The sequence below is a fragment of the Carassius auratus genome, chromosome 26 (assembly GCF_003368295.1).
Source record: "Carassius auratus strain Wakin chromosome 26, ASM336829v1, whole genome shotgun sequence".
Classification (NCBI taxonomy): Eukaryota; Metazoa; Chordata; class Actinopteri; order Cypriniformes; family Cyprinidae; genus Carassius; species Carassius auratus.
Genome location: NC_039268.1, coordinates 16,693,382 through 16,704,955, shown reverse-complemented (window position 1 = coordinate 16,704,955; position 11,574 = coordinate 16,693,382). Strand labels below are relative to the sequence as shown.

The following is an 11,574-nucleotide window of genomic DNA, read 5'->3' as shown; positions in this document are numbered from 1 at the left end:
AGATTGCATGAAAAGAGCGTCACTCGCAAACGAAGCAAGAGGACACATCTGAGACTTGGTTGCATGCATGAACGGAATGCTGTGCTTTACGGGCGATGCGAACCCTTGCGGCTAGTGCACTATGGTCATGACTTCCTTAATTCTGGGAAGAATACACTGCTGAGGGAAGATGTATATCTGCATGCATGAAGAGGGACAGAAGAGCGCCATCTGTTCATCAAAACAGCATTTTCTTATCACAGTTGTGCAAATATTAAACTTGTAATTATCCATAATGAAAAGATGTTTTAATTTGAATGAGAATAGTCCATTGTAAGGATAAGGCTATAGACTGTAGCATGACTGTAGCATGCTTACTGTATCAATCAGAATACATTACAATATTGTTCATTACTATCTTATTGTTCCAAATTCGTGTGCTATTCTTTATTCTCATAGTAAGGAAAAGAAACAGAAATTTTTTTCCCATGAATTTAGAAAGTATGGTGACTTGAGCTTTTTTAAACTTGCTAATACTAATATATGCTTCATTCCATTTCTTCTGAAGCCATAAAATGACTTCTTGAAAGAAGCAAAATTATATTCACTGATCGTCGCTTCCACTGTGACCTGTTGAGTGAGTGAGCGCAAGTACAAAATCAATTCTATTCATTAAATCATTCTGACTGATTCAGGCACTGATTCATTTAGATTGGATTCATTTTTTTTTACACACTCCAGTCCAGTAGGTGGCAGATTTGTCATTCATCATAAAAAAACCAGAACAACAACACACTTCCATTGTTGTTGATAATGGAAAAAGGGAAATTCAGAAGCAGCTATTATTCCAACCCTCCACAGGGCAATCCAGTTCTCAGATGAATCTGCGCTGAGAATGAGGTTACAGCAGTAAAAATGGAGATGACTGTGGGAGCCAGTTAATGACAGGAAGCAGAGAAGTCTGGAGATATACAACCACTCTTAAATTAACCATATTAGGACTCAAGTATGTACAGTATCTGTTTCAAGACATGAAGAGATAATTATACATATAGGAGGAAAAAAAGCCAAAATATTTTTTTTTTGGGGGGTTTTAGTTCTTCAGTGAAAATAGTTTAAATACATAACCATTTTCCATTTAAAAGTTAGCTTTATTTCAATGGCAACACTTAAATTAACTTGTTTAGCCAGTTTTATCTAGGCTATGTCATACAAGGAGAAAGTCACGTAAACGTCAAACAAAAACATCTGGCAGAGGGGCTTGGAAAGAAGCATCCCAGGAAATTTGATTTTACAATTATATGCAATGCAACCTCTGTGTGCAGGCCTTCTGACAGGCAGAACACTGCATCTAAATAGAGATAAAAATGTTTGCGGTTACAACCAGAGTGCCACTTACTGAAGAATACATTTCAACATTTGTAAGTATGACGGATCAAATGCATTTCTATGAAGCAGCTTGTTTAAAAATGTTGCATAATAAGATTCCTCCTAATTAACAGTTAAAGAACAATGACTTAAAACCCTGCACCATCACCACTATGTGATTTCTACCAATGGGTGGGGGATAACCAGGTTATCAGGGGTGCTTGATACCCAGATAAAGTGTGCTAGAACATTTATTAAATAATTATGAGGAAAGCTTATATTAAAGATATGAGAGAAGTCTCAGAAAGGACTTCACAATAGAAAATATAAAACCGTTCTTAGAAGTCATTCGACATGTTATTACTTGCCACATGGAATGCATAACTGTTCAGCATTACATCCTACTACGTGAATGTCAGCCAGTACAGAAACAACCTCAGGGGTATCAGCAGTGATCAAAATAACATGCTCAAACCTGTCACTATGTAGCGGTCATACTATGAGAACATTCCCAGAAATATCAGTCTCTATATATTGATTGTCAAAGCCGTGAAAGCAAGCAGCGGAGAAAGCCTGCTGCAGTGGTTAGGTTGTGCTAATAGCTGTGATTCCTGAGGCTGCTTCTGTGGTACACTCCTCTTCGATCTGTTGCAATGCATTCAAGTCACTTGGAGATGGAGGAACAGACTAAAAGAAAAATAGATACAGTCTTTCGGTTAGTATAGTGTTGTTCTTAATTAAAAGCAATGCTTTTCATACTGAAAACTGTCCATTTGTGAAACGTTTGAGATTTGATTACTGAAGACTTAATATAATATATAACAATATAATTAGTGCTGTCAATCGATAATTTTTTTTTCTGAAATGTTTTTTTTTTTTTATGCCTGTATTAACATAAGTTTGACAGCACTAAATTATATAATATCATAGGATATGGCAAGTGTTCAAAGCAACTGCTGAATTGAATCTGGTTGTCTAATGGCACGTTGGTTCTTGCTTACCTCTGATTCTGTTGTAGCAGGTGTTACAGAAGAGCTGTCTGTGTCGGACTCTGACCTGAGCTCCGGACTCTGACCCTCTTCCAAGGTCAGCCCTGCAGCTGACACACTGAAAGATCAACAAGAAACCTTGAGTCTGTCACACATCAAGATGAGAGGATACAACCCTTTTCCCCAAAGCCCCTCAAAGCCTCCCAAATCAGGCGGAATGATTTAGAAAAAACTGATTATTGGGTCAGCGTGGGCAGATCCTCCACCACAGCTAGATTTGAAAAGGTGATTTAAGTAAAGGCTGGTTAGCGGTGATGTTACTTCCTGTGCAGCAGTGAACAAACAAGGAGCTACTGTAAACCAAACACAACCCCTGCAACCAGACACAGGAATCTAAAAGGGACAAGCTTCATTAGGAGGAAAGCAAATACTGTATTTTCCGAAAAATAAGTTACACCTGACTAGAAGTCATTCTAGGTCAAAAGTTGACTTCTCTCATTAGATAAATAACTGTAGAATTCTGAAATAATGTCATATTTATGTACATATGTAATGGCACATAACTGCATGGTTCAGATGATTAAAAAAAAAACTAAATATTACGGAAAATACAGTATAGTTTTGTAACTGGAAAAGCCCGAGTGATCAGTGACTGTCAGGGTTCTGGTGATGCAATGGTCCTGGTTCTGCCGAGGTTAGCCAGAAGGTGCGTTCAAGTTCAAGTTTATTGGCAAGAGGCAATCAGAAAACAGGCTGCACTTCAATTTGAACCCAATTCAATGTAACTTAGAATTAAAGCATAAGTTGGTAACACATTAGAATAAGGTTCCATTAGTTAATGTATTAATTAACATGAACAAACAATAAATAATACATTACGGTATTTATTCATCTTCGTTAATGTTAATGAAAATACAGTTATTCATTGTTAGATCATGGTAATTCACAGTGCATTAACTAATGTTAACAAGCACAACTTTTGATTTAAATAATGCATTAGTAAATGTTGAAATTAACATGAACTAAGACTTAGAAATGCTGTAGAAGGATTGTTCTTGCTTAGTTCATGTTAATGAAAGTAGTTAACTAACATTAACTAATGGAACCTTATTCTAAAGTGTTACCCATAAGTTAAAGGGATAGTTCACCCAAAAATGTAAATTCTGTCATTACTCACTCTCCCTCATATGGTTTCAAACCTGTAAGACCTTGTTCATCTTCGGGACACAAATTAAGATATTTTTGATGAAATCAGGCTTTTTTTGACCCTGTATAGAGCACAATGCAACTGACAAGTTCGAGGCCCAGAAAGATAGTAATGATAACGTTAAAATAGTCCATTTGACATCGGAGGTTTAACAGCAATATTATGAAGCATGAGAATATTTTTTTTGTGCACAAAGAAACAACTTCCTCTGTTCGGTGTCAGTCTGAGACACGTGTACACAAGAGTACCACGAAGCAAACGTGTGTATTCCTGTGCTCGCAAACAAGTGTTCTACGTCAGACAGGGAGGAGAAGAAATTGTTGAATAAAGACATTATTTTTATTTTCTTTGCACACAAAAAGTAGCCTATTCTTGTAGCTTCTTAAAATTAAGGTTGGACCGCTGATTTTACAGACTATTTAAATGGTGTCCTTACTACCTTTGTGGGTATTGACAGTTTTGTTGCAGTCTATGGTGGGTCAGAAAACTCTTGAATTTCATCAAAAATATTCGGTTATATTCCCTTACATAATTTTTCCTTGGATTCAAAATTAGGTCTTTAAATTAGGATCTACACCATTTCTAATTTGTGTTGCAAGCTTGTAATCTGACTGCCTACACCAAAAAAAAATAAAAAAATAAAAAAAGTATTTATTGATATTAGGTGATTAATGATCCCTTGCCGCCCCAAATGATGAAGGTTAAAAACCCAGGCAAGGTGCAACAGATCCATGGAGTGCCCGCTCCCTCTCATTTTCAAGTGACCTCCGGTCTCACCTTGAAGCAACCAATGTGAAAGCAGAGCTCCAGGGAATCGATGACCATGGCAGCTCCCTTCCCCAGAGGCTGCTCACACCTTGAGCACATCCGCCTGCCACTGACCAGCCTACAGCACCACAGGCCAGTGTCAGAGTTCAATGTCAGATAGAAGACAGCATTGCTCTGCCCTTGCATTGATTCGACCACATTTAACATGGGGAGGCTGAATAACTACTACCATACTATACTGCATGTACGATGCATGAAATGAATGCATGAAATACCCAAATTGACAATACATGCACAACGATGTATCCCACAATGCAATATGCTCCATTTGAGTTTTCGGTGTAAAAATAAGCAGTAATAAATAAGATGATATAGCAAGCAGTGTGGTTTTGTGGCATAATACTATTCACAAGAAATACTGAATATTGCATACTCATTTGTGAATATAAATAACTATTATATATATATATATATATATATATATATATATATATATATATATATATATATATATATATATATATATATATATATATATATATATATATATATATATATATATATATATATATATATATATATATATATATATAAAGAAAGCTACTCAAATTGGCCTAAATGTATTTCAACTGAAAAAGCATTTACATAAAGCAATGCTTTGGTTAAAGACAAAGCACAAATTCATTCTGAAAAAAACAAACTTAAAAATGAGTAAGGACTAATCCACACCTGCCACGTTGTTGAGAGTTTCGACATGACTTCTGGCCCGATGGCTCAGGCATAGCTGTGGTTGGTGGAGTGGGGTAGTTGGAGGCAAACAAGGAGCTCTGCTTAAGACCAGTAGAGAAGATGGCTGAATCCGGGCCCAGGCTGCTACGTCCACTCCTGTAAGAGCCAGTGTTCCCCAAAGCAGAATGGGGCCTGTTTGAGAGACTTGAAGAGTAGGACTGCCTAAACCAGGAGGAGCTGGTTGAGTGGAGGTTGTCCAGGGATTCATATCTGGGATGCAGAGAATGAGATATTAAAGACTTTCAGATTGAAAATGATGTGGTTTCCTTTGTCCGACCAGGACACATTACCATTCAAAAGACTGGGGTCGGGAAGATTTTGAAATGTTTAAAAAAAAGCTTCTTATGCTTACCAAACCTGCATTTATTTGATAAAAAAAAAAAAAAAAAAAAAAAAAAAAAAGCAGTAAAGACAGCAATATTGTGAAATATTATACATTTAAAATAGCCAGTTTCTATTTGAATACATTATAAAATGACATTTATTTCTGTGATACAAAGCTGAATTTTCTAGTAGCCGTTATTCCATGCGTCACACTAGTCAAATAATAATGGTAATGTAGAACTGAAAAAGAAAATCTGTGCACAGCAATATAAAGAAAATGTTTATTCATCAGGACCTCCTGATTGATGTTCCCACAGTGATGGGCTCTTTGTTGATGCTAGCATTGCGCTGACGGATCCAACTGTTGTCAGTGAGGAGCGGAGTCTTCTTCCTCATCTCTTCCAGGATCTGCAGACGTTCCGTTTCTGCCTGTGACAGCTGTCCCGTCTTCTTACCGCTTCCTGCTGCCAATGAAGAGACAAGGCAAAGACGACGAAAACTGTGCCTGGTGTTCACTCTTCAGGAATTCAGATAAAAATAACCAAAATATAAAGTAATCAGACCTTTAGCATCTTGTTTGTAAAGGCCTTGAAGTGCAGGGGTAGATTTGGACTTTTTCCTATGCAGAATAAACATGAATTGAATAAAAAAAAAAACGGAATTAACAAAAAAATTACATTAAAATACAGCGCCATTGTAAAGTTTTAACTGTAAAGGTGTGGTGTGTCATTTTTTGCATCACAAACAACTCCTTATACTCTTCTGGCAATGGGGACAGAACTGAAAGTGATGAGCGCGATAAAGGTAACATGAAATACCACTAAATGGAATTGAAATCTAAACCAGAATTAAGTTTTTCCTTCACATTAAAGTTAGACAATGTATTTTAATTATGGGGGGGGGGGTCCACCTTTCCCCTTTACAAAACTGAAAAACCTTTAAATACATAAAAAGTGCAGCCAAATGTATCACACATCTTCCTTATGCAACAAAAGCCATTCAAAGAAGCAAATGCAGCCCCAAAAGCAAACTGACCTGTCTGAAACCGTAAGCTTGGCAAACCCGTAGGACACCTCGGAGCTGAAGCAGGACAAAGCAGAAGCAGACATACGAACAAAAACCAAAGCAGCAGTAAGATGAACTACAAATCCCACACACCACAGCTTAAATAAAACGTCTGTCTGCATGTTTATGTAGACCAACAATTTCAAGAAAAGTGTTCCCTAATTTCTTGTGGACTGGATAGGTGCTGGTGATATGTTCAGTTTAACAACGTGATCTGTTGAATATTAGATATTGAGTCTATTTTTCAGCTACAATAATGCAATGTCTTCACTGAATTTATTTACTGAATGTCTTTACTGAAATGAAATCATCTTCATTTGTGTGCTTGCATTTTAAATTATGCACTAATATTTTTTTTTACTGAATGACAGCCCTAATATTTACAGAAATGCTAAATCCTAATGATTTCTTGACATTAACAGCTACAACTTCTCTTCCAACTTGTGTTTGGCATATTTCTTACCACTGACTCTTTGTGGTTGAGTCACACTCCACTTCTGTCTTTAGTGACTGCTGTGCTGCTGCTGTTTGCACAGTGGTCTGTCTTTTCTGTGTTGCTTCCACCTTCTCTGCATTCTGATTGGATGCCACTGAAGTGGTAGCAATGGTTTGGTTGAAGAAGGGCGATTTAATATAAGTAGTGTTTCCATTTGATGGCACATCAGTGCACTTCTGCTCCTAATATCGGCAGGAGGTATATAATAACATTGTTATTGTTCTTATTTACCATTCATCATGCTTTAGAGTCTAAAGGCAATGGAACCTCTGTATAAAAATTTAATTTACACGTTTTAGAGTGTAAATGAGGGACATTATAAAATGATGAAGCAACAGGGATTAATGCTATAACAATCTTCTGACCTCAGTACCACTGTGCTCCTCTCCATAGAGCTCCTGCTGAGCTCTCCTCCACTCCTCCTCCAACTTCTCCTGATCACGGCGATACTTCTCCTGAAACCAATGCAGAAAAAAAAAGTCCACTAGCAAACATTTGTCTATTTTTTTTATTAGCTTTTTACATTGAAAGCTTTATACTTGAGAATGCATGTCAGTAGGTAGCTGGTTGATAGGAAAGTATGCAGTATTTCTATATTGGCATAACTATATATTAACTACAATAAATGACTATAACTGTACTGAAACTAAAACATAAAAAACAAAAAGAGGATTTATGTGATTTGGTGTTTGGTGGTACCTGCAGAAGGCGCTCTTGTTCCATCTGCCATTTCTCCTGTCTCCGCCTCTCCCCCTCATGATCCCATGACCAGCGAGAGGACGTGGTACTGATGGAGGGAACCTGCAGCTGATACCCCCCCAAAAATAAATGAATAAACAACAGAAATAATAATAATCAGAATTTAAGATAACGACCCAGAATAATGACTTAATTTAAACAACAGATGCGACTCACATCAGAGATGGCAGACTCCGAGCCACCTAGTAAAAGAAGAGGGGACAAAAATGATCCATTTAAACAGCACAATAAAGCACACACATAGCCATAAGTTTTCAATCACTTTAACCTGTTGGGTCATGCTGCTCCGTAACCGCAACCAAAGCCACCATGGTCAAGCACATAAATTCACACTCATATGATGGTATACAGGCTTTAAACAACACGCAAGACAGAGACAAACATGATGAGCGTGCAAAAACACCTCAGAGGAGTAGTGTACACTACAGAGGAATCAAACCACGGAATGGCACTAAATTATAAGAGACTAGCGAACTCAAAATTTTCAACTCTGCAAAGATACACTGTATGGCAAGAATCACAACAGATACAGAAAAAAAGACAGAAAGAGAAGGAGTAACAAACAGCAGTCCTCACATACAGCCAATTACAGCGTATCACAGCACACATCTTTATTTACCACAGAGATAGACCCAGGAGCTAATCGTGGCACCTGAAGGACAGAGCATTAGCTTTCAGAGCAATAAAATGGAAAGCAACAAAAACCCAGAGCAGTTTCAGATCTTTCTGTTCAGTTCAAGAGCTTGACTTAAAAAAAAAGCTTTTAGTACATTCAGTAGTGAGAAAAGAGCATGTCAAATGTTAACTTAAATGGGGGACAGATTTAATGTGTGTACTAAGTGCTTTAGTTAGTCAGGTCCTTAAAACACAGAATAAGCAAACCCGTCTGTTTTGGAATGAATTCAGATATTAATATTCAACAGAACAGACTGCACCAATACACTCAATTAAGAGTGTGCTTAATACAAAATCAGTCGCAGTATAATTAAATAAGCTGCAATGTTCGATTAGCCGCTACAGCTTGAGTGAATGCCGTTACCTTTTGTCATCAAAAATTCTAACTTTCTTCTATGATTTTTCAAAACTATGTTCTCATAGTCTACAACACAGGTGGGGAGAGAACAGTGGAAAGAAACAGTCATTTCCCATATATTTGAGTGTCTTTTAAATAACGTGAAAATTCTTCAGTTTAACCCTGAACAAGGAGAAAGTTCTGACTGCTGAAGTGGTCTTGAGCACCCACCTTTGTTTCTTAGAGAAACTGGATTGTCCTGGATACGTCCATTTACCATTCCCTGAAAACATGTAAAATCAAAATTAATTTTTTTAATATAGAATGTACACTACCAAATTGTATTTTTGTGTATGTATGTATATGTGTGTGTGTGTGTGTGTGTGTGTGTGTGTGTATACATACATATATATATATACATATATATATATATATATATATATATATATATATATATATATATATATATATATATATATATATAAAATGTCATATTAAGTCATAAGTAAATACAATAAGTTATTGCAGCTTTAAATAATTGGAATATATTTTAATATACAAAGCTGAATTTTCAGGAGCCATTACTCCAGTCTTTAGCATGCATTATCCATCAGAAATAATTCTAATATGTAAATTTCATGCTCAAAAAAAACATGCATTATCATAATCATCAAGGCTGTAAACGGTTGTTCCGCTTACTATTTTTTTTCCCCAGACATATCTCATGAACAAATTTCAAAAGAACAACATTTAATGGAGATATAAATCTTTTGTAATATTATAAAAAGCCCTTATTGATACTTTTAACCAATTTATTGCATACTTGCTGAATATAAGCATTAGTTTCCTTCAAACAAGTTATTATTGATCCTGTTGAGCGATAGTGTAGCCTTAAGCATTCGATGTACAGGTAAGCATATGAATTACCAACTTGGAGATAAGTATTAAAAATGACAACATTTAAACAACAACCACAGCTAAACTGACTGATTTCCCACAGTCCACCACATTCATTATACACCGGTCCTGACTCACATTAGCAGGCTGTCCGTTGACTTGTGTCTTCACCATGGTCTCCACTGGAGAGGTTGTGCTAATCGAGACATACTGCTCGGGCCGCCCTACAAGTGTTGAATTGGCACTGGTCAAATTGATGGTCTTATGGCTCTTGTACGGTAGGGAAGGTTGGTCACTGCCCCAGTCTGTCCAGTACCCAAAACATACACCAGAAATGCCAAGCCACATGTTAGTGAACTTGCGATTCAGCATAGTGATTTGTGAAAGCGGAATTTTAAGTTTTAAGTATTTTTTTTTTCATATATACACGTCCAATAATGAAAACAAAGGGGTGCTCTTTCCCCGATTCCCTTTAATGAAACTGAAGCAAATATTATGGATCCAGTGGTAAAGGGGAAAAAAATGAAAGACAGTGAACCCACAGACTAATCAGAACTGACAGTGAGACTGACTGACAGACAGACCACCTTCCCACAGTGACAGAAAGCAACAGATCATGTATCTTGACTTTCTGGGCTAATAAAAATCAGAAGCAGAAGGAACCATTCCAGAAATATATCTATATTTTAAGTGCTTCTTAAATCAGATTTTTTTTTTTTATTACCATTTAATTGTGAGTGTGACAATGTAAAAAAAAAAAAAAAACATTTGTTATTAACGCAACATTATTTCAAAATAAACATTTCAAATTATGCCGTTTAAATAGATGAAAGTTTGCTTCTTCAAGGGAACAGATTTGGAGAAATGTAGCATTACATGTCTTGCTCAGCAATGGCTCCACAGCCTTGAATGGGTGCCGTCAGAATGAGAGTCCAAACGGCTAATAAAACCACATATCACAGAATCACAATAATTCAAAAGTAATATAATTAATGTTTGTATGAAATTAATACATCATGATAGATGTATTAAACTTCAAACCATAGCTTCAATAATATTGCTTTCTCCAGTGAAAAAGTCATCTTGTCTGAATCAGGAGAGAAATCTGCACAGACCAAGCACTGCGTTTACACAGGTGCAAGCATTTTTTTTTTTTTGATAGAGGACTTGACTTGTCTTTTAGCAATGGAGGCAACAGTTTGAAGTTAAAAATGCCTTAATGGTCTGTTGTTGTTTTTTTCCACAAACATTCAGCTATTTTGGTTATTGTTATTAACAGCTGTTTGGAATCTCATACTGACGGCACCCATTCACTGCAGAAGATCTGTTGGAGAGCAAGTGATGTAATGTGTCAGATCTTCTGATTTGTTCTGACTCAACTACATTTTGATGATGATCCAAGAGTGAGTAAAGTTAAAGCAAATTGGGTGGAGTATTCCTTTAACAGTGCTACATTAAATCACAGAAAGTTTCCACATCCTCACCATTCTGGCCGTGTCGTCGGATGTCCATCAGTAAAGTGCCCTTTTGATGTGCTGTGTTCATACTGCCCTTAAACTGCTCATAATTCATTTCAGCCACTCTGGATCCACCCAGTGCCACAATCTCATCACCCATCAGCAGACCACACAACTCTGCTGGGCCGCCTGTGTGATGCAGAGCAAGATGATGAAGCAAGACAAGGCTGTGCCTTCAAGTCAAACTGTGAGAGTACATAATCAGGTTTACTTCAAGATCTGGAAGAACAGGACATTTTAGATTTGTATTGAATACAAATCTTGTTCTCATGGCTTTTCAATCATTGGCATGTGAAACAATCTGGTGATGTGTAAACAGGATGGTCAAAAAATGTACAGTATATCGGTACAGTGATGGCCAAAATTATTAGAATACTAGTATTTCCACCAAATAAAAAATGGTT

The 11,574-nt window shown here is 36.7% G+C and overlaps 1 protein-coding gene across 2 annotated transcripts in view; it reads right to left on the bottom strand.

Moving 5' to 3' along the window:
• Positions 1-1,109: 1,109 nt before the first annotated feature.
• Positions 1,110-11,574, bottom strand: part of lmo7b (LIM domain 7b) — a 39,617-nt gene continuing 29,152 nt past the window's right edge. For both annotated transcript variants that reach the window (XM_026204507.1, XM_026204505.1), the window contains 14 exons: positions 11,138-11,299; positions 9,792-9,958; positions 8,988-9,039; positions 7,901-7,926; positions 7,685-7,792; positions 7,351-7,440; positions 6,953-7,167; positions 6,460-6,504; positions 5,988-6,043; positions 5,720-5,888; positions 5,041-5,310; positions 4,321-4,429; positions 2,349-2,454; positions 1,110-2,034 (listed from right to left, as the gene is read on the bottom strand). In XM_026204507.1, the coding sequence (XP_026060292.1) occupies positions 2,012-2,034; positions 2,349-2,454; positions 4,321-4,429; positions 5,041-5,310; positions 5,720-5,888; positions 5,988-6,043; positions 6,460-6,504; positions 6,953-7,167; positions 7,351-7,440; positions 7,685-7,792; positions 7,901-7,926; positions 8,988-9,039; positions 9,792-9,958; positions 11,138-11,299 (1,598 nt within the window). In that variant the 3' untranslated portion in view covers positions 1,110-2,011. The remainder of the gene's footprint in view (positions 2,035-2,348; positions 2,455-4,320; positions 4,430-5,040; positions 5,311-5,719; positions 5,889-5,987; positions 6,044-6,459; positions 6,505-6,952; positions 7,168-7,350; positions 7,441-7,684; positions 7,793-7,900; positions 7,927-8,987; positions 9,040-9,791; positions 9,959-11,137; positions 11,300-11,574) is intronic.